Source organism: Bos indicus x Bos taurus, chromosome 7, assembly GCF_003369695.1.
Source record: "Bos indicus x Bos taurus breed Angus x Brahman F1 hybrid chromosome 7, Bos_hybrid_MaternalHap_v2.0, whole genome shotgun sequence".
Lineage (NCBI taxonomy): Eukaryota > Metazoa > Chordata > Mammalia > Artiodactyla > Bovidae > Bos > Bos indicus x Bos taurus.
The window spans coordinates 10,558,220-10,582,468 of NC_040082.1; the positions used below are offsets into that span (position 1 = coordinate 10,558,220).

General features: G+C 36.4%; 1 protein-coding gene across 1 annotated transcript in view; it reads left to right on the plus strand.

The window, feature by feature from the left end:
- The window catches only part of ST8SIA4 (ST8 alpha-N-acetyl-neuraminide alpha-2,8-sialyltransferase 4), a 103,534-nt gene that overhangs the window by 38,587 nt on the left and 40,698 nt on the right, over positions 1-24,249 (plus strand). Inside the window, exon 4 of the mRNA XM_027545529.1 lies at positions 3,562-3,855. Within this exon, the coding sequence (XP_027401330.1) occupies positions 3,562-3,855 (294 nt within the window). The remainder of the gene's footprint in view (positions 1-3,561; positions 3,856-24,249) is intronic.

Sequence of the window (24,249 nt, forward strand, 5' to 3'; positions counted from 1 at the left end):
ATATTTTACATGGCCATGAGATAAATGAAAGTGCCTTCAATTCTACATAAAAGGACTGTTGAGAAGGCATCACATCTAGCTTGAGACCACAGAAGAAATTTCAGAGGTCTAGGGTGGAAATGGAGCTGGCTGCATTCCCAAAGGTTTTAATCAGTCTTGGAAAATAAACACAAACGAACAGAAAATTGGGCAGCTTTGAATAAGCAGTGAGTTTGTCCACCATACCTAATTCTTAGATATGGTTTCATGTTTTTGATATGTCAAAATAGTTGGTCAGTATAAAATTTTGGGGCTTCCCTGGTAGCTCAGATGATAGAGAATTTGCCTGCAATGCATGAGATCAGGGTTCCATCCCTCGGTTGGAAAGATCCTCTGGAAAAGTGAATGGCAACCCACTCCAGTACTCTTGCCTGGGAAGTCCCATGGACAGAGGAGCCTGGTGGGCTACAGTCTATGGGGTCGAAAAAGAGTTGGACACAACTGAGCAACTAACACACACACACAAATTTAATTTGGCTAAAGAAGTGGAACTTGAGTGCATTAAATATTCTTGTATACTCAGTAGTTTTGACTCACAGAAATCCACCATTTAAAAATCGAGCCCTCTTCAATTTTACAAGATTAAGAATAATGTGAAATAATGCTTCATAAATGCTTGCTACCCATTCTGGCTACTTTTGATTATTGTAATCCCTGAGAAGAGTTATTAAAAAGGAAGATAAAGAATGTGTGATTGCAAACCTATTTATAATCTTGCTCAATCAGCACCATTGCTACTAGTAATGCTGTGAAGTTCACAACGAGTCTACTGAATTGCTGGAGTACAACACAGCTGGTTGGTTATTTTGGCCTCCTTAATGCTTGCCCTGATTATATGATTCAGCTAATTATATGACTACATATCTAATCCAACCGCAGCAAAGTTAATTTTCTGGCCACATGTGGACGTGATATTAATCTTTCCTTCCAGTAAAAACTTAGGCATAGGCACTCCAAACAAAAAGAACAAGCAGGCATGCCGAGCTAGCATAGTCGACATGTTATGGTGTGTCCTCTGTCGCGCTATTTTCAGTACTCCCATTTCCATCCTTTGCAAAGCCTGATGGGGCTGTGCTTGGGTCATAGAAACTTTACAGTGAAGCTCAGGTGAACTGATGAATCTTTGATCGCCTGATGCCCTTTCGGTTTGCATCACAGCCACTTAGCGTTTTTTACCTCCTCAGATACGTTAGTTCCCTCTTGATCACCCCTGTTCTCCAGAAATCGTGTTATTCTGTTAATTTCCTTTTGTTTCCAAGGTGGAAAGTCCCTGTCTTTCAGCACCCAGCTTTATTGATGACTGCCTTATTAACTCTTCAATAACACCTGGCCAGACAGTCCTGTTTCAGAAACTAAGCTGAGGCTAAAAGAGTGGGTGTTTGCAAACATGAGATGTGGAGGGGCTTTTAAACATGTGATAAAAAGGAATGAAAAGCATAAACTAAGTCATTTTTTTTTTCCTGAAAAGATCATTCATTGGGATGTTATCTTGGCTGTCTTTAACAGGGATGGCTCTGATTACTTGTATAATTATAGAGAAAATGACATTTATAGATATTGTTTTTCCTCTGGTAGAACCCTCTGAAAAGGATGGCTGAGGTATCATTACAGCAGAATGATCTGTCTGAAGCTATCTCCCCAGACAGGACACGTTAACTGCCGTGTTAGCAAGTGCTGTCGATTTTTTTACCTAAGGAAGGGGAAGTGTCTGCACCCATGTTGTTCAGAACGTATTTCCACACTTTCCAAATCCATCTTATAATCAGCTTGGTTAGAATTTTAGACTATTTTTGAAGCTGATGTGGAGTGAATTTTCAGACTTTAAAAATAACCATATCCTTAGTCTTCTGTGAGTTACACTGTAAGATGCTCAGTTCGTTCTGTTCGCATGTAGCTGTTCTTTCCCAGGGCAGTCCCATCGCTAGTATCCTTACTGTGAGAGGAATGAGGAATAACTAATCTCCAACAGGGCATGGATCATGGATGGAGACAGATAAGTACTCTATCACATAATCTAGTGGGTATACTTAAAGTTACATGACTTGAGATTATTTCTAAATAATATGATGTGTTAACTTTGTTTTCTCTCGGTAGCTCAGCCTAGATAACAGAGACTCTGCTTAATTGTGTGAGATGAAAGATATTTGTTGTGTTAGATAAGTGTTGTCAGAGATCTAGGAAGTAGTCAGATATATTAATTAAGAGAGATAAGGAGCGATATATAAGCCAATAATTTTAATAGAAGAACACACACTTTACTTTCTAATTCAATTTAACTGGCTTGAGATTTAATTAATGTGGAGAAATGCAGCAGGTAGAGAAATGTGAGAAACTTTCATAATGCAGTCAAACCTGCAAAAATGCAGCAAGAGGAAATTAGTTTATCTTCCCTTCACTTGAAAGGTTGATGTAAACAACCAAAAAGAAAAGAAAACAAAAAAAAATCTGTGAGTGTGTTTTCATGAATGTATAGATTCAAATTAATTTTTTTTTCCAAATAGCAAACTCTTGTTTGTTAAAAATCTAATTTTTCACTGATCAACTAATTAAAATGTGCCCTTTTTTTCAGCAAGTTAAACTATTGTAAAATTTAAAAGCTGTTTTTCAAGTTTAATCAAATCCAGAACTCTTTGTGACAGAATCAAAGTATCACAAGTGGAAGACAAATTCCAGGTGCTTTCCAAAGCTTTCTTAAAATGCAAAAATCAGGTTACAAGAATAGAATCAGAATCAGGTACTTTGTGAGGCTCAGGAGCTCGGGTGTTGAGAACAGGGGTCCTCCTCCACAAAGGGCTCATGTCTGATTAATAGGGAAGGCAGGCATTTTGAGGATGTCCTCAAAAGGGACAGAAAGATATCTGATCCCTTGGTAGAGGATTTTTCTCTGGTAACATCTCAAAGAGGTATATTAAATGCAGTAACTCCATTTTCTTACTTTTCCTCCCCGTTTAGGCCTAGGGAAAGCAATGACAAATAGGTTTGTGGAAAATGTTGCAAGGAGTTATATTTTTCCCTTAACCTCAGGGTACAGAAAAGCCATCTCCACTTACATATGTTTAGAAACTTGTTGAAATGACTTAAGCTTGACAAGTGGTGCAGGTTAGCCTATCAGGTCAAGTGTGTTTTACTTACTTCCAGAACAGCATGTGGCTTAGACTGCCTACTTCATGGCAGAGCTCTTATGAATTTACCATCATAAATTCCCCTATTAGAAATTCATATCATGTGGTTTTATGAAGATAATAGCAATAAGTATTCTTCAACAACAGGTTGTATTAGTATAAATGACAATTTGAGCCCCATTATAACCTTTATTGAAGACAGTACTGTATTCCTGAAAGTGTGATGACTTGCTGAGAATGTAATTTTACCAGGCAGATTATGTTTTTTTTCCCTACCTAGTTAAAAAAACTGAAAAACGAAAAACATGCTCACTCCGCTTTTTCTTTTCATGAATGCCATTTTATAAGTGAATGCTTCGTACTTACTTTTCATTTGTCCATTAATTTTTTCCCTCTTCAGGTGTAATCTAGCCCCTGTGGTGGAGTTTGCTGCAGATGTGGGAACTAAATCAGATTTTATTACCATGAATCCATCAGTTGTACAAAGAGCGTTTGGAGGCTTTCGGAATGAGAGTGACAGAGAAAAATTTGTTCATAGACTTTCCATGCTGAATGACAGTGTCCTTTGGATCCCTGCTTTCATGGTCAAAGGAGGAGAGAAGCACGTGGAGTGGGTTAATGCGTTAATCCTTAAGAATAAACTCAAAGTGCGGACTGCCTATCCATCACTGAGACTTATTCATGCTGTCAGAGGGTAAGTGTCTGCAAAGGACCAGTCTGTCCTTGGCACAATGGTGCGTATACCTACACAGTTTCCCTAGACCAGAAGGAACTTCAGTAATTTTTATATATATATATATAGTTTCTATTGTTTTCTAATGGCTACTCTGCTTACCAACTTGAATTTTGTTTACCTACTATTTTATTTTAGCGCTTCTCTTCTTTGAAAAGGCAAACATATGATCTTGGCGCTTACTTTTATCTGCTTATAAACAAACTACTGATTTTTATATGTTGCTGCATTAAAGAATAATAAGAATTCATAGTATAATTTGATGAATTTGGGGTAAAAACTATGAACAGAAGTGCTAGATAGCTAGTGGGCAATGTTGTGGAAGCCTAAATGTTAAATGTCTGTAAGAAGCAATTAAATCCCATCTGTAGTTAAGAGGCCAAACAGTGATAAAGCTGGCTGAGATAATATGCCTTAATGCTTCCCCACTAAAGTCACAGATGCCACTTTTATGGATTATGTCAATATTTTCGTTTTATTAATACAAGCTCAACAGAAAGACCTCAGGAGTAGACTCTTGTCTCAAAGTGGCAAACAACCAAAAGGCTAACTTCAGTCATGCATACATATGTGTGTAACATGCATAACACAAAGATAAGCAATACTGTATATTTATTAAATATCAACTGAATGTCAGATACTGTAGATTCAAAATTGAAGAGCTGATCACTGCTTTAGAGGAATGCATAGGCTTTCTGGTAGAAATAGAGGCCTGTACAGTGAGCTAAGGCATAAACAATGATAAGGGGGAATATTGTCTGAAGTGTAGAATCTGTTCCTCATGTCAACAAAGAAGTCCTAAAAATCTAACATCTGAACTGGACTTTGAATGCAAGAAGTAATTTTTAAGAACTTTAAAGTGATTGTCAGGGGAAAAAAGAAGAAACCAGAAGGAAATGTTATTGCATCATTAGAGCAAACTGAGGCAGGAAAATAATTTAATGCGTTGTAAATTTGTGTAATGGAGTCCATTTTGGTGCAATAGGATACAAGATAACTTTTGTGATCTGGTTCGGAAGATAATCAATTTTATCCTTCGTGAAGCATCATTAGATATGTGAATTTAGGAGATTAAATCTTGTAACTGCAGACTGTATTGACAAGGAGAAGTGCTAGAGATACAAAGACCATATAGGCTTTTGTTCAATGTACTCATAAAATGATAAAAATGTGGAGCAAAGTCAGTGGACATGAAAACGATGAGCAAGTTCAGGGTAATTAAATACAACGGACAGAAGTCCCAAAAGAAAAATCTTTCCAAACTCAGAGTTAAAAATAGCTTACTTTATACACTGTCATTTGGACTGGGCTAAGGTGTTTTCTGTTTTGTTTTGTTATTGAGATAATTTCCTTCAGGAATTTGTCATTTCTTTGTTTAATTCTTGAGACAGTTTTTTTTTTTTTTAATCGTTATTCTGCACACAATTAAATTGCATTCTTGCAATTAGATCCTGGTTATTCAACTTTCATTCTCTTGACATTTGGCATAAAGTTTTAACAAAGATAAAATACATGCATTCAGAAGATAAGTAATTTTTTTTAAGTTACTGATTCCTGTAATTACAGATTGAGTCTGAAAAAAAAAAAGATGTGTTCTTAATAGAGAGAAACTTCGTAATGTGTTGTGCTAGGAACATATCTTTTTAATTTCTTTATTAATCATGTGTATTGCAAATATTTTTTCCAGTCTGTGGTTTGCTTTTCACTCTCTAAATGTTACCCTTTGATGTACGGGAATTTAATTTTAACAAAATCTAATTTGGGCTTCCCTGGTGGCTTGGAGGTTAAAGCGTCTGCCTCCAATGTGGGAGACCCGGGTTTGATCCCTGGGTCGGGAAGATCCCCTGGAGAAGGAAATGGCAACCCACTCCAGTATTCTTGCCTGGAGAATCCCATGGATGGAGAAGCCTGGTAGGCTACACTTCACAGGGTCGCAAAGAGTCGGACATGACTGAGTGACTTCACTCACTTCACTTAATTTAGTCTATATTTTTTCCTTCATTTAAAAATTGTGATAAAGCACACATTCCAGAAAATCTACCATCTCGACCATTTTAAGTGTACAGTTTAGTGGAATGAAGTGCATTCGTTTTGTTGTACAACCATCACTACTATATGCATGCAGAACTCTCTTCCTCTTGCAAACGGAAACTCTTTATCTTACAACAGTTGCTCCCCATTCCCTTCTCCCCCCACTCACTGGCAGTCACCATGCTACTCTCTGTGTTTATGATTTGGACAACTTTAACTACTTTATTGGAGAAGGCAATGGCACCCCACTCCAGTACTCTTGCCTGGAAAATCCCATGGACGGAGGAGCCTGGTAGGCTGCAGTCCATGGGGTCGCTAAGAGTCGGACACGACTGAGCGACTTCCCTTTCACTTTTCACTTTCATGCATTGGAGAAGGAAATGGCAACCCACTCCAGTGTTCTTGCCTGGAGAATCCCAGGGATGGGGGAGCCTAGTGGGCTGCCGTCTATGGGGTCACACAGGGTCGGACATGACCGAAGTGACTTAGCAGCAGTAGCAGCAGCAACTACCTTATATGAGTGGAATAATACAGTATTTGTCTTTTTATGACTGGCTTATTTCACTTTGTGTAATGTCCTTCATTGTTTCTTATAATTTTCTTAAGTTAAAATTTGTTTTGTCTGACATTGGTATAGTCACTCCTGTTCTTGTATTACTGTCTTTTGTTTTTTAGTATTTTGTGTGTCTATGTGTGTAGTGAAACATTTGAATTTCTTTCTCATTTCTTTTGTGTGTATTCTGGAGCTATTTTCTTTGTGGTTACCATGGGGATTTCATTTGAAATCTTAAAGTTATAACACTTTTATTTGAATTTATACCAGCTGAACTTCAGTGACACGCAAAAAGTTTTGTCCCCACTACTTCCCATTGTTGGTGTCACAAAATTATATTTTTATACATGGTGTGTCCCAAAACATAAACTAATATTTTTAATGCGTTAGTATCCTAAATTATGTAGAAAACAAGATTTAGATATAAACCAAAATTACAGTAATCCTAGATTTCACACTAACAATTTTTAATGTATTAATCTCTTAAGTCATGTAGAAACAGATGACAGTAGTTACAAACCATTGTTAGAATAATACTAACTTTTATAATTGCCCATGAATTTACCTTTAGTGAAATCTTTATTTCTCCACACATCTTCTTTTTTGATGTGTTAGAGTATCACTGATTCATAGAAAAGCAAAGAAGTCATTCTGTCCTGTCTTACACACACACACACACACACACACACTCTAACACATTCATATACATATATGCTTGCATGTACACATCCATATACATGTACGCATACATATACATATACACATTCATATACATATATGCTTGCATGTACACATCCATATACACGTATGCATACATATACATATACACACTCGGGTTTCCCAGGTGGCCGTTAGTGGTAGAGAACCTGGCTGCCTGCCAGGAGACATAACAAACGCGGATTCGATCCTTGGGTCGGATTGGGAAGATCCCCTGGAGGAGGGCATGGCAACCCACTCCAGGATCCTTGCCTGGAGAATCCCATGGACAGAGGAGCCTGGTGGGCTACAGTCCAAAGGGTCTCAAAGAGTTGCACACGACTGAAGTGACTTAGCATGCACACATACACATACACCAGTGATATCTTAGGATTAAATACAAATATTTTTAAGTACTCCTTGATTGTAGGAAACTAATAAGAAAATTCAAGGTTACTGTGAATGAGTACTTTCCCAATAGACTATTTTTCGTGCCGTTTTATGTTCACAGAAAAATTGAGAAGATGGTGCAGAGATGTTCCATATACTCCCTGCCCCCACACATGCATGGTCTCTGTGGTCAAAATCTTCTACCAGAGACCTACATTTGTTACAGTTAGTGGACCTGAATTTATAGATCATCACCTGAAGTCCATACTTTATACCAGAGTTTACCCTTAATTGTACATTCCATGGTTTTTGACAGATGTTATATGACATGTATCCACCATTATAGTATCATATAGTGTTTCCTTGTCCTAAAAATCATATGTGCTCAGACCGTCATCCCGTTCTCCCATGAACCCATAGCAAGCATTGATGTGTTTACTTTCTCCATAGTTTTTTGCCTTTTCCCAAATGTTGTATTGTTAGAACCATACAGTATGTCACCTTTTCATATTGGTGTCTTTCACTTAGTAGTATGCATTTAAGTTTCTTTTCATATCTTTTTACCGCTTGATACCTCATTCCTTTTTTAGGGCTAAATAATGCTTCATTGTTTTGATGTACCAGTTTATTCTTTCATCTATTTCTTCTAAGTTTTAGCAATTATGAATGAAGTAATAAAAACATCTGAGTGCAGGTTTTGGAGTGGACATAGTTTTCAACTCATTTGATTGCTGAGTCTTATGCCTGGAATCCCATGGATGGAGGAGCCTGGTGGGCTACAGTCCATGGGGTCGTGAAGAGTTGGACAACTGAGTGACTTTGCTTTCACTTTTCACTTTCATGCATTGGAGAAGGAAATGGCAACCCACTCCAGTATTCTTGACTGGAGAATACCAGGGGCAGAGGAGCCTGGTGGGCTGCCGTCTATGGGGTCACACAGAGTCGGACACTACTGACGCGACAGCAGCAGCAGCATGATAAGAGTATGTTTGGTGTTGTAAGAAATTGATAAATTGTCTTCCAAAGTGACTGTATCATTTTACACTCAAACTAATAATGATCGAGAATTGCTGTTGTTCCACATCCTTCTCTGCATTTGGTGTTTTCAGTTTATATTTGGGTGAAATGATCGAGAATTGCTGTTGTTCCACATCCTTCTCTGCATTTGGTGTTTTCAGTTTATATTTGGGTGATTTTGGTCATCCTAATAGGTATATAGTGATACCTTCCCTGTTAGCTCAGCTGGTAAAGAATCCACCTGCAATTCAGGAGACCCTGGTTCGATTCCTGGGTCAGGAAGATCTGCTGGAGAAGGGATAAGCTACCCACTCCAGTATTCTTGAGCTTCCCTTGTGGTTCAGCTAGTAAAGAATCCACCTGCAATGCCGGAGACCTGGGTTCGATCCCTGGGTGGGAAGATGCCCTGGAGAAGGGAAAGGCTACTCACTCCAATATTCTGGCCTGGATAATTCCATGGACTGTACAGGGGGTCTCAAAGAGTCACACGTGACTGAGTGACTTTAACTTTCACTTGTTGTTTTAATTTACATTTCTTTTATAACATATGATGTGAAGTGTCTTAGAATATGCTTATTTTCCACCTACATCTCTTCTTTAATGAGATATCTGTTGAAGTCTTTGGCCCATTTTTTTTTATTGGAGAGTTTCTTTGTGTATTTTGGATAACTATCTTTTATCAGATATGTCTTTTGAAAATATTTTCTCCAAGACAGTGACTTGTCTTTTCATTCTGTTCTCATTGTCTTAATGAAGTCCAGTTTATCAATTATTTTTTCATTGATTGTGCTTTATGTGTTGTATCTAAAAAGTCATCACCAGTCCAAAGTTGTCTAGATTGTCTTATGAGTCATCATCTAAGAGCTTTATAGTTTTTCATTCTACATTTAGATCTATCATCCACTTTTAGTTAATTTTTGTGAAGGGTCTCGAGTTCTTTATCAGGAGTCATTTTTTAATGAGGATGGCCAATAGTTCCAGCACCATTTCTTAAAAAGACTGTCTTTGCCTTTTTGTATTACTTTTGCTTCTTTTTCAAACATTACTTGACTGCATTTGCGGGGGGGGTCTATTTCTGGGCTCTTTAACCGTTTCATTTGATCTATTTCGTCTGTTCTTGCCAACATCATATTGTCCTGAATACTGAAGCTTTATGGTAAGTTTGGTTTTTTTTTCCGCTCAGTTTTATTTATTTTACTTTACAATATTGTATTGCCTTGCAGTCAGGTAGTGTCAATCCTCTGACCTTATTCCTCCATCAATATTGTGTTGACTATTCTGGGTGTTTGCATCTCTGCATGAACTTTGGATTTGTTACTTTATTCCCTAGGTTCTGGTTTTTCTTTCTCCATTTACTGACAACAGCAAAACACTTAATCAGAGGAATGATTGAAATAGGGCATTTTCAATAAGTTAGAATCTAGATAGAATTACATATCTTTAACAACAGTAAATTCACATAGCCCCTTTGCATGTATTTTAAACATAGAAAGTGCAAAACTTTTTACTAATTAGTTCATCAGTCCTCTCCTTTTATGTTTGTCTTATTCACTTTTCTTCCATAAACTTTATACATATAAAATATCTCACCATTTTCTAAACATTTTATTCCAAAGAACAACAAAGTCAAGCTTCTGACTACTAGTGAAGTCCGTGATATGCTTTCTTTTAATTACTGTACTTTAGGTATTTTTGACAAGACTTATTTTGTATTCTCCAGAAAGAACTTAACTTGCTACTTTCATGCTTACACAGCAGCGTCTTTCCCCTCAAGGTCAAGTTCTCAACTGTGGCCTAAGGTATAAAAGGTAGCCCTAAATGTACCTTTCACCTTTCAAGTCACATTGGAAATTTGTACACATGATGTTTGTGAAAGGTTGTTTCATTTATGGGACTAATGGAATTAACACATTGATTCATGCAAATGTAGCATTTAACATAATATTTGTACTCTACAAAGTTACTGAGACTCAGAAAGAAAATAAGGAAGTGGGGATAGTGATGAAACAGAGAAGATTCACATGATATGAAACCATGAGCAAACTCCCCAAAGATATATTCTTTACGTATTTTTTCACATGTCTCTGAAACCCTGTGGTTAATACAATTCAGGAAAATAGTTTAGAGAATTTTGTGTCCGCTATGGATTATTAGCGTTGTGTCTCATGAGAGGTCTTTCTTGCAGTCCATGGATTTTATGATGCACGTCATCACAGTATTAAAATGGAAAGCCTCTTCCAGGTACTACAGTTACAAATAGAAATTTTAAATGATTTGGAAACCAAAAAAGTCCTTGAACACCCATGAGAATCATGTAGTTTCCATATTGTCAAGCTTCATGATTTAAATTTTTTCCTGTCTGAAAATTATGATGGCTTACCAACTTTAAGCATCAAATTAATTGTACATGTTTTAAAGCTCTGAAAATATAACCATCAATCACAAAATTTGATATGGTTTTTAATGTATAGCCATTCTTCCCAAGCCATGTTAAGTGAAACAGGAGGGGAAAATATCTCTATTTTCTAATTTTGAAACAGTCTTACAAAATAATGAAAGAGTAGTCTAATGGGGAAAATTGTAAAAATAAACTATAATTACAAATTAAAGTGAATACATCAATGTTACACTGGTTTGGGATTGCAAGCTGTTCATTTGTATTTATTCTGACGCTTCACATGTCTAATACTCTTATTACTATGTTGTAATTTCCCTTGTGAAGAATGGAATAATTTTCCTAAGACTTTAGGAGTGAAGAGGGAATTTTTAAACTTTAAAATGACTTGTTGAAATTTTAAAAATGTGATTACAAAATATAAAAATCAAGGTTTCTTCTTTATATATTGAAAGCAAAATTATCAATGTATAACCTGAAATCTGAAAAGAATTTAACCCAATAATGTGATTTAATATGCAATTCAATTATTCTGTAAGATATATTAAATATATTTTTGCAAAATATATATTAGGCAAAAAATTCTATTTTTATAATTACCAAAATGATTTTTAAGGAAATGATAAATTCAATTCATACATATTCTTTACTATTTTATGTGAATCCTCTTTATGACTTTCTTCCTTAACTTTTAGCTGAGAATATGTATCTACCCTTGTATTTGAGAAATATTCCAAATGATTTTTTTCTTTGAAGGATAATTTTGCAACTACAAAAGAAATGTGCAAATGTGAGATAAGTTGACTATATGACTGCTTTAAATTTGCTTGGAATTAAGAATTTCTATTTGAAATGCTTGGGATAACCCTCATGACCTACAGCAATATCATTCAAATTGGAGTTCACAGATGTATTTCTCAGGTTCTGAGAAAAAATACTTATTCTCTTTAAAACATGTTTTTATATTGATCCAAATTGAGAACACTGGCTTACAGAATTTTTAAAAATTACTTAGGAGTTTGACCTCCAAAGACAGTCAAAACAAACCCTTCTTATTCTGACCATAGACAAGACTGTTTACAATCTGGAGACTCAGATTTATATTCTATAAAATGTGGATATTGACATAAATAATCATCGAGATCCTTTGGGCTTTGAGTTTCACTGGTTCTGTTCTTTAGTTTTCTTACTCACATGAATATTAAAAATGCCACAAACATTTGTACTGAATTTTCATAAATATCCTCAGGAATATCCTCTCTATAACCTTAAGGGAGGCATCATTTAACTTTTGATTTTCACAATAACTGAGGTAGCTTTCTAAAATACTCCTGCTTTAAAGTCATTTGTCTAGGAATTTAAATATTCTTCAGGTTTTTCAAGACCAGAATTAATTAAGAGCCTCATCAGAATGTTACACACACACAAACACATTCATATACACACATAAATATGTATGTGCATATATGAAGATATAAAAGAGATAATTATATATATTTGTTATGGGGCCATTTATCTATTGAATTATTCTTTCTTTGATTTCTGCAGTTATTGTTAAAAAGCATAGATCTTTCTATAAATGCAAATTATGGAAAATTATTTCTGGAGAAGTGTTTATTTCTTGCATACTTGAAAAATAAAAGTAGTGTTCATATATGCTGTATATACATACTCACAAAATACATTCTTATATAATACAATATATAATACATTAAAATATATTAATATTAATACCTTACATATCTTTACTGACTAAATAATGTGTAATACACTGTTTTATATATACGTATATAAAGTACAGTATACTAATAATACATATGTAACAACTTATTCCATGCAGGTTGCTTTGCTAGACCTTGTGTGTGTCAAACAATACTCAAAAATACATTGTCTTACATTGCTTAATATACAGCAGACTCCCATTCTGTATTTATATTGTTGGCATTTATTTTGCCATCTTGAATTATTATTTCTAGTAATTTCTTCTTGTGTTGAAGGACTAAGTTTCCTTCTATATTGTTCTGAGTTCAGTTCAGATCAGTTCATCAGTTGTGTCTGACTCTTTGCGACCCCATGGACTGCAGCACGCCAGGCCTCCCTGTCCATCACCAACTCCCGGAGGTTACTCAAACTCATGTCCATTGAGTCGGTGATGCCATCCAACCATCTCATCCTCTGTCATCCCCTTCTCCTCCCGCCTTCAGTCTTTCCCAGCATCAGGGTCTTTTCCAGTGAGTCAGTTCTTCGTATCAGGTGGCCATAGTACTGGAGCTTCAGCATCAGTCCTTCCAACGAATATTCAGAACTGATTTCCTTTAGGATGGACTGGTTAGATCTCCTTGCAGTCCAAGGGACTCTCAAGGATTTTCTCCAATACCACAGTTCAAAAGCGTTAATTCTTCGGCACTCAGCTTTCTATATAGTCCAACTCTCACATCCATACATGACTACTGGAAAAACCATAACCTTGAGTAGATGGACCTTTGTTAGCAAAGTAATGTGTCTGTTTTTTAATATGTTGTCTAGGTTGGTCATAACTTTTCTTCCAAGGAGCAAGCATCTTTTAATTTCATGGCTGCAGTCACCATCTGCAGTGTTTTTGGAGCCCCAAAAAATAGTCTGTCAGTTTCCACTGTTTCCCCATCTATTTGCCATGAAGTGATGGGACCAGATGCCATGATCTTAGTTTTCTGAATGTTGAGCTTTAAGCCAACTTTTTCACTCTCCTTTTTCATGTTCATCAAGAGGCTCTTCAGTTCTTCTTTGCTTTCTGACATAAGGGTGGTGTCATCTGCATATCTGAGGTGATTGATATTTCTCCCAGCAATCTTGATACCAGCTTGTGCTTCCTCCAGCCCAGCGTTTCTCATGATGTACTCTGCATAGAAGTTAAATAAGCAGGGTGACAATATGGAGCCTTGACATACTCCTTTCCCTATTTGGAGCCAGTCTTCCATTCCATGTCCAGTTCTAATTGTTGCTTTCTGACCTGCATACAAATTTCTCAAGAGGCAGGTCAGGTGGTCTGGTATTCCCATATCTTTAAGAATTTTCCACAGTTTGTTGTGATCCACACAGTCAAAGGCTTTGACATAGTCAATAAAGCACAAATAGATGTTCTTCTGCAGCTCTCTTACTTTTTTGACAATCCAATGGATGATGGTAATTTGATCTCTGGTTCCTCTGCCTTTTCTAAATCCAGCTTGAACATCTGGAAGTTCACGGTTCTTGTACTGTTGAAGCCTGTCTTGGAGAATTTTGAGCATTAATTTGCTAGCATGTGAGATGAATGCAATTCTGCAGTAATTTGAGCATTCTTCGGCATTACCTTTCTTTGGGATTAGAATGAAAACTGACCTTTTCCAGGCCTGTGGCCACTGCTGTGTTTTCCAAATTTATTGGCATATTGAGTGCAGCACTTTCACAGCATCATCTTTCAGGATTTGAAATAGCTCAACTGGAATTCCATCACTTCCACTAGCTTTGTTTGTTGTGATGCTTCCTATGGCCCACTTGACTTCGCATTCCAGGATATCTGGTTGCAGGTGAGTAATCATACCACTGTGGTTATCTGGGTTGTGAAGATCTTTTTTGTACAATTTTTCTGTGTATTCTTGCCACTTCATCTTAATATCTTCTGCGTCTGTTAGGTCCATACCATTTCTGTCCTTTATCAAGCCCATCTTTGCATGAAATGTTCCCTTGGTATTTCTAATTTTCTTGAAGAGATCTCTAGTCTTTCTCATTCTATTGTTTTCCTCTATTTCTTTGCATTATTTCCATTATATTATTACTGAAATGTTTAAATAACTTGAATTTTTCTTCTTACTCAGAATATAAGATATATTCTAGTTTATCTATATATTTCATGATCAGTAAACTTATTTCTTGATTTTTTATTAAATAATATTATGTTGAACAATGGGATATCACTTAATATAACCTCCCAAATTTCTCAGAGTTTTGCTGAATCATTAATGTTTTCTTTTAGCATGCAGCCTGTAAACTATTATAGCTGAGTATTTAATTCCCAATGCAGTAAGCAAAGTTGTAATTCCTAGTTTGTGGATTTCAATGTAGGAAGGAACAACACGCCTTACAGAAATGATATCAAATGACATCTCTAGCTTACCCCTTATCTGTGTAGCTCTCTCTCTGTTATAAACTATTTCATTGGTTAAGTATACTTTTCTATTAAAAGAAGCACGTATTAGTTCCTTTGTTACAATGTATGACTTTCAATATGGTTCTTACAGATAAACATGTTGTATTTTCATACATGTTTCAGCATCAATGTCTATTCCAGTAAGACTAACACAAAAATACAGTATCAAAGACTTTATTTTCTGAACTTATCTTTTAGGTGTTAAAACCTGTCACTTTTAAATGAGTGTAAAGATAAAAGGCTATATAAAATTAGATTGATCCTCTGCAGGCTAAATTCATGTGAATGACATGTACTTGCAGAAGAAGTTGAATCAGACCAGGAATTCCAATAGAATCGTCGGTAAAAATATACACTGACATAGACCAATACTAGACTTCAGGAAACTTGAGTTTACTTCTGTTATACAAGTGGATTATTTTAGAGTATTGAATCAACTCAAAATTGTATAAGGAAAAGCAATTTTAAAAGACAGCTTTGAAAATGGAGACATTCACTCGGAACGCTTTCTGAAAATGGCTTACTTGTTTTAAATTTAGTTTTATGCCAAAAACACTTCCATATGGTTTCCATTTTGACTAATGAGCAACACAGCTGTAATACTTCTTTGTAAAACATGTATCCTTCTTTAATGCTTTTGAGCAGCTAGAAACTGCTTAATCGGTATTTTAAACGTCATGATATTTCCATGATGGAATATTTCTTCCCTTCCTGGCAACTCTGATATCCACCCTTCCACATTGCAGGGTTTCTTGATATCTTAATCTAGTTGGCCTTGAGCTGTGGTACTGTTTTCTGGCAGCTTCCATTATTCATATTTTATTGTGGAATGTGACAGTATAAATAGCTTATATCTGAGAGGTCATTCATAGGTGTATGGCTCCACAGGACCCTGTGGGATTGCCAGCATGCCCTCAGCCAGCCTGTTTTCCAGTTCTTGATTCTTCTCATTGAGACTAAAAGCTTTTGCAGGGTATCTAGAGTACTTTTAGGGGAGTAGAGAATCCTTCATGGCACTCACTGATATTGACGTATTCTGGAGCTTCTCCTTGATAGGCATTTTTTTTTTTCTTTTCTCCACCTAGATCATTCTGCTTCTTCACTTTAAAGGTAAGAGCCAGTTGGACACAATTCCTCACTCTTGTCCCTTTCTCTCAAATTAACCTGGATGTCTTTTCTCTTCAGAAGGGATGTATATTTCAAATAGAACAACCATCAGAATGTATGATTATTTTTTATATTGTTCTGTCTTTTTATATTGTATATTTCATGAGATAAAAGGTTGATTTATTCATCCCTTTGTATACCTAAGAAAAAGTATGAAATCCCTGTGTTCATTATATTGGGGCCTGGGGCCTGGGGCCTGGGGCCTGGATGCAAGGGGAAGGAGAATGGAGTCACGAAAAAGAGCCAAGTTGTGCTGAAAAAAGACTTTGAAGTTTTGTTTAAGGGTTCATTATTTAGAGCAAAGAAGCAAAGCAGCAAGCAGAAGGAGGAAATGACTTTTTATAATATGAATCTGGATACCACTGGGAATCACATTAACCATTCAGCTTATTTTGAAATAGAAGGAAATCATGGAAATAAGGAAGGCTTGAAACTCAAATAATGAGGTTAAAACTAGAATAACTTGTCTTTCCCACAATTTATTAATTAATCAACTGGTACACATCAAGAACCATCCTGTGCTCAGTATTCACAAAATTGTGAAAGCAATGCTTACTAAACTTTACCGGCCTAAGTTGTTGTTAGAATGAAAATATAAGAATAAGTTCTAACTAAAAAGTAAATAGATCATAATAACGAAGTGTGACACGGGAACATTCAGACTACAAATTCATCCTGGCCACCTGAGGAATATTGTCTTTGTTCCATAATTTAGCAATTTAATGTTTTCTCTTGATTATTGTTTTTCAAAATCTCTCTCTCTCTGTATATATATCTTTATATATATATATCTGTATATATATATATGTATCTATTATTGTTTGATTATGATGCTTTCTAAAAGAAAATTGTTATTTAAAACATGTTAATGAAGGAAATAAATTTATTTTCATCATTTTAAAAAATTCCTATACTGACAGTATTCAGAACAAAGGTTTTCTCTGCTATTTTAAGAGCTACACAAAATATTCATGAATTTATTTCATGGATTGTATTCATTACTTGCTTTTGGTTCTTTTATTTCCTTTCTACTCTGAAGACCCGATCTTGTAATGAGTGGTAGAAAATACAAAAATAACATTAGAAATTCCCTTGTTTCTCTGACCTTTAAAGAAAAAAGAACACGGATCACTATGCAAAATATGTCTTGAATTAATCTGCATAAAGCTATTCTAATTTAAGTTCAAGTGATCTAGCAGTGACTACATTCAGAGACTTCTTATATACATTAAAAAATTAGTTGTGAATTTTAAATAATAGGCAAATATATAATAAATTTTTAAGTAGTATGACTATATATTGTCTAAGTTTGCTGAAGAATGTAACTGAATCAAAGGTCCCATAAATCTTTTAAAAAATGTACAGTTTCTTGAAAGTGGTTAAGTGTTAGCTGCTCACTTGTGTCTGACTTTTTGCGACCCCATGGATTGTAGCCAACCAGGCTCCTCTGTCCATGGAATTCTCAGGCCAAGAATACTGGAGTGGGTCGCCATTTCCTTCTCCAGGGGATTTTCCCAAACCAAGGATTGAACTGGGTCTCCTGCATTGCAGGCATATTCTTTACCATCTGAGCAGTCATTTCCTCCAATTAGTATTGTACTGGGACTCTCACTTCATGGGCCTAAGTGAAGGTAAAATCCTAAGGTATTTTCTCCATTCTTACAAACAGATAGTTTTTATCATATCCTAAGAATTTTAGCCTTCTAATATGCTATTATTATCCTCATCCATAAATTAAAATTCTGTCTGTTTGGTAGAATTTTTATATATGCCATGAGGATTCCTCATCCCTCAAAAGATTTTACTTCTGTGCAATTTGAACAGATTTTTGTCTCAAGGAAAAATAACTACCTAAATTTAAGATATTCAGGAGAGAGCAGCTTAGATAAGCAGTAAGGTATACATAACTGATAAGTAATTTTTACTTAATGGCAAATTATTTGTTAGAATTAAAGAAACCAGTGAAATTGCTCAGTCGTGTCCAACTCTGCGACCCCATGCCTACCAGGCTCCTCCATCCATGGAATTCTCCAGGCAAAAATACTGGGGTGGGTTGCCATTCCCTTCTCCAGGGGATCTTCCCGACCCAGAGTCAAACCCAGGTCTCCCACATAACAGGCAGACGCTTTGCTGTCTGAGCCACCAGGGAGGCCCTAGGAGTAAAGGAAAGTAATCATAAAGGCCCAGTGAATATACATTGGGAGCAGCAGTACTGATATTTCTGTGCTACTGTTGCTCATACCCTGTCTGTGTGTCCTTATCCAACTGGATCATGAAGTTAGATCTCAGATAAGGTTACTACAAAAAACTGTTGGTGAAAAGTCACTGCTCTGTATTGGATATATACCTGCTGCATTCTTGCTTTTATGTGAGTTTTCAGCTCAGGACCTTGTTACCACAGCAATGGTATTATTTAGCTATATTCCCTGATTAAATGTTCCTGGAGAGATATCAGTCAAATACTAGTGTATTAAGAACTCACAGTCATTCAGTTCCGCCGTGCTTTAACTTTTATCCTCCAAACCATCATCCAACGACCATGTTGGTGGTCAAATGAAATGTGTTACAGAGATTAGGCTGGCAGTTGCTATCTTATCATTAATTCCTTACTAAACATGTAACAGGTTTTATTTCAGGCAGTATACATTTCCACTGTCAACATCAAATTGTTTCACCATAATGGAAGTATGTCCATTCTTTAATTGCTTGCTTGTCCTATTCTTTAATTACTCATTTAAAGCAGGCTTTTTGAAGAAATATCACCCTTTGATATCCTTCTAAAGACAGTAAAGTCAGTGGGAGAATTCATTTCTCCTTCTTTAAAAGATAAGTAAAATGGTAAAGCTGAAGCTCCAGTACTTTGGCCACCTCATGTGAAGAGTTGACTCATTGAAAAAGACTCTGATGCTGGGAGGGATTAGGGGCAGGAGGAGAAGGGGACGACAGAGGATGAGATGGCTGGATGGCATCACTGACTCGCTGGGCGTGAGTCTGAGTGAACTCCGGGAGTTGCTGATGGACAGGGAGGCCTGGCGTGCTGCGATTCATGGGGTTGCAAAGAGTCAGACATGACTGAGCGACTGAACTGAATTGAACTGACTGAATCAGGGAATAGTGCAATAAAGTAACTAGGAATTCTTGGATACTTAGCTTGTATAGGTTCCATTGAATGACTTACATGTACTGACTTTCCTGGCCTTTGTCATAAAATCAGAGAAATTGGCCAAAATTAATAAAGCTGTAGCACCAGCAACTGAGTTCAGATTTAGAGTTTCTTTATTTCAGGTACCCCATGATATCTTTTCAGTTCACAGTTGGATGAAATTAAATAGCTAAAATAATCATGTGACATTTGGATATTCTTCCATAACTTAAAATGCAAGGGATTCTATATTAATATGTTTTAATGATTTAGTCTAATAGAATCTAACTTTAGTTTTTCCTTTGCTTCAGTGAATCTTACTTAAAGCAAAATTATTACAGCTAAAGTCATGATTTTGCATTTTATTGCATTAAATCATCTTACTCATCTCAACAGAATTTTGTAAACTTTGTAACAGAAATTAATTTATATCTATATATGATTTTCACAATATGACAGCCTGATCTTATATTAAAGTATCTATTTTTCAGTAGAGTTTGGGAAAATTGTACAGTCATTATAAATACTTGGCAGTGTATATTTTAAAATAATAAAAAATTAAAGAAACAGTTGGAGTGGAAAATTGGAAGTTTCCCAAAACTCTCATCTTTGTTTTTGCTTCATGGTAGTCACCATTTAAAAAAACAACAACAAAAAAAGAAATTGACACTGTAGAATTCATAGAGTTGTAGTAATATAACCCATGAGCAGGTCTCTGTTATTAAAAGTCACTAATAGGCAAAGTCAGCACATTTTGTAGTTTATTTAGCTGGAAAATATTTTCTTCTTTTTTCCCTAGAACAGATGCCTACAACAGTATTAACTGTCAGTTTCAAAATTAGTAAGCTGATTATTTTATGGAAAATAACACAAAATATGTTTCAGACAAATATTTTAGTAGTGTAAAAAGCATGGCATTCCTATCAGACTGGAAAAGAAATGAAATACAAAAATTTTCATTAAAAAGTTTAGATTAAAGTGTCAAAATACTTTAAATCACATAATTCCACATTTGGAAGATATGAACAAATGTTTTGGTGTGTTTACCCGTTCACCGATTATAGATGCAACCTATGCCAGGAGCTGGGCGGGGTCTGAAACTGAAAAGAAAGCAAAAGAAGTGTGGGTTTCCTCTAGTGATGGATTCCCCTCCTGCTTTATCCAGAGATTCATATAAGGAAGAGACATGGTAAGTTGCAAACTCCAGCCCAAGGAATTTGGCAAATGCCTGGAACCCCCAGTGGGATATATGAGCTGAATGGACTCACTGAGCAGAGATGCACAAAACAGTTTCCAAGCATGATCAAAGGTTAACTAGAAGAGAATAGACCAAGAATTCACAGGAGTGCCTATTTGCAAATTGTCTAATAGCTAAATATTGCATAATAGTCCTCTTTTGAGAGAAATAAATAGAAAGATTTCAATAAGTTATGGCTTGACTTTTAATGAAAGACTATTCATTAGAATCCCAGTTTTCACAAAGCTACGAGATCCAAACAGTGATTTCACACACTAAATATTTTTCTAGAAAGGGATGGAAGGTGATAAAAGGAAACACGTATGCAACCTGGTAGCTCAGACGGTAAAGAATCTGCCTGTAATGCAGTATATGAACAGAAAACACATCTGTTCATATCTTCCAAATGTGGAATTATGTGATTTAAAGTATTTTGCCACTTTAATGTAAACTTTGTAATGAAAAATTTTGTGTTTCATTTTTTGTCCAGTCTGATAGGAATGTCATGCTTTCTGCATTACTAAATGCAAAATCAAACCCAGACCCAGGGTTTGATTCCTGGGTCAGGAAGATCCCCTGGAGAAGTGAACGGCTACCCACTCCAGTATTCTTGCCTGGAGAATCCCATGGAGAGAGGAGCCTGGTGGGCTACAGTCCTTGGGGTCGCAAAGACTCGGACACCACTGAGCGACTAAGCATGCATACAGCTACTAAAAAGAATAACTTGTTTAGAATTAATTCAAGGTGACAGAACAAAATTATATTCAAATAGATTTATGCATCTCTCTTCTGCCTCCGCCATGATATATGGTGAGCTTGATGTGTCCCTTGCTCTCGTTTTCTCATTTCACTTGGTGTGCACAGGACCTAATCCCTTGGGCTTTTCACAGCATGCCAGGCACTAAATATGATGAGGAGGCATACTGGGACTGCAAACATATTACATGGAGGGCAGAGATTTACTGGGAAACAGAAGAGGAAGAAACAATTACAAAAAAAAAAAAATGTGACACACTGCTATTTTCATTCACTTTATTCTTTTGGATCTAAATAATAGGAAATCTTTGTAGATTGGTTTTCTTGTATCGTGAAGAAACTTGGTGATAGGGAACTCACAAAAACAAACATAGCCTGTCTGGGAAGGAGACTGAAAGCAGACTGAACTATTCAAAAATGATGCTGTCCCAGCGGGCCAGGAGATGATGGAGCCCTGCGGTTTCCTCGCCAGCAGTTAGTGTGCTAGGAAATGACTCTGCATTGCCCAAGCCTATGACTCACGATGAAGTGAACTGTTTGGGGAATTTGGCATCCTCACTCAGGGTTCTGGACCTTTTAACACTTAGGTTTGACTGGGGACTTTCTCAACAAACTGATGGTGGATGATTTTAGGGAACACTTTCATAACTTGTTCTTTATTATGTTAGAGTAATATATTGAAAACTAGTTTTGTAGTTTCTTTGAAAATCCCCCATATTTTACCCTAAGTTCAGTTCAGTCACTCAGTCGTGTCCGACTCTTTGTGAGCCTATGAACTGCAGCACGCCAGGCTTCCTTGTCCATCACCAACTCCCAGAGTTTACTCAAACTCATGTGCATTGAGTCAGTGATGCAACCCAACCATCTCATCCTCTGCCATCCCCTTCTCCTCCCACCTTCAATCTTTCCCAGCATCAGGGTCTTTTCCAGTGAGTCAGCTCTTCAACTCAGGTGGCCAAAGTATTGGAGTTTCAGCTTCAGCATCAGTCCTTCCAATGAATATTCAGGACTGATCTCCTTTAGGATGGACTGGTTGGATCTCCTTGCAATCCAAGGGATTCTTAAGAGTATAAAGGAATCTCTGAAATTGCCATGTATTTATACACATACATTAAAGCAACTATATCCTCTGATTTGGATTTCTTTAAAAGTGTCACTATAATCTTCCTTAAAATAAGTAGAAAATGTTTTAAAATATTAAAGAAGGTGTGAGGACATGCATAACTGCTGAGAAAACTTTAACTTACTTGAAAAGCATTTCAGATTGTCATTGCATGCATCAGAAAATTTTGTTGAGTCTCATTGATAAAACCACACATAATAATAATAAAAGTTCAGGATCAGAAATAGTTTAAAAATATTTTAGGTGTGGTAAAAATATTTGAAGGATATAATTTTAAATATAGAGATACTTTCAGTTCATTTCAGTTCAGTCACTCAGTCGTGTCTGACTCTTTGCAACCCCATGAATCACAGCACCCCAGGCCTCCCTGTCCATCACCAGCTCCCGGAGTTCACTCAGACTCACGTCCATCGAGTCAGTGATGCCATCCAGCCATCTCATCCTCTGTTGTCCCCTTCTCCTCCTGCCCCCAGTCCCTCCCAGCATCAGGGTCTTTTCCAATGAGTCAACTCTTCACATGAGGTGGCCAAAGTACTGGAGTTTCAGCTTTAACATCATTCCTTCCAAAGAAATCCCAGGGCTGATATCCTTCAGGATGAACTGGTTGGATCTCCTTGCAGTCCAAGGGACTCTCAAGAGTCTTCTCCAACACCACAGTTCAAAAGCATCAATTCTTCGGTGCTCAGCTTTCTTCACAGTCCAACTCTCACATCCATACATGACCACAGGAAAAACCATAGCCTTGACTAGACAAACCTTTGTTGGCAAAGTAATATTTCTGCTTTTGAATATGCTATCTAGGTTGGTCATAACTTTCCTTCCAAGGAGTAAGTGTCTTTTAATTTCCTGGCTGCAGTCACCATCTGCAGTGATTTTGGAGCCCAAAAAAATAAAGTCTGACACTGTTTCCACGGTTTCGCCATCTATCTGCCATGAAGTAATGGGACCGGATGCCATGATCTTAGTTTTCTGAATGTTGAGCTTTAAGCCAACTTTTTCACTCTCCTCTTTCACTTTCATCAAGAGACTTTTTAGTTCTTCTTCACTTTCTGCCATAATACATAGGTAATTAGTATATATCGAAGAGGCTGATCCTTAGACACAATTGAGTTATAAACCCCTCATTTTACAGAGCAGACTATTGAGACCCAGTCTGATCCAAGACTACTTGTAGATATTCAATTAGTGGCAGAGCCCGTATTGCTGATTTCAGCAGCTCACTTTCCAGCAATATCTCTATAGAAGAATGTAGCTTTATATTAGCATGACAATATTTGTGCCATTTTATCATTCCTTTTGAATGTATGATTTTTGACTATAATAAAACAATTTATGTAGCTTTGTACTCTTTGCCAAAATGATATTCAAAAAGTGAATGCATTCCTATTTATATCTTATCACAGATCTTGAACTGTTTCTGACTTGTGTTTCCTGGCCAGAGATAAAAGAATGTTATTTTTCATAGACAAAAAGAGGAAGCAACTGCGGAAACTCTGTTTAGCTAGGGACTTATACCACAAACTTCAGACACAAGTTCCTAAGTAATCCTAAAATTGAATTCCATTTTGTTTCCAACTCTTAAGGAAATAACACAGATCCTATAGCTGGGTTCTGAAGCATTTCATTAAATTGAACTTCATGTATCTACCCAGGCTTTCAGCTGACTTCTGCAGAGCAAAACCA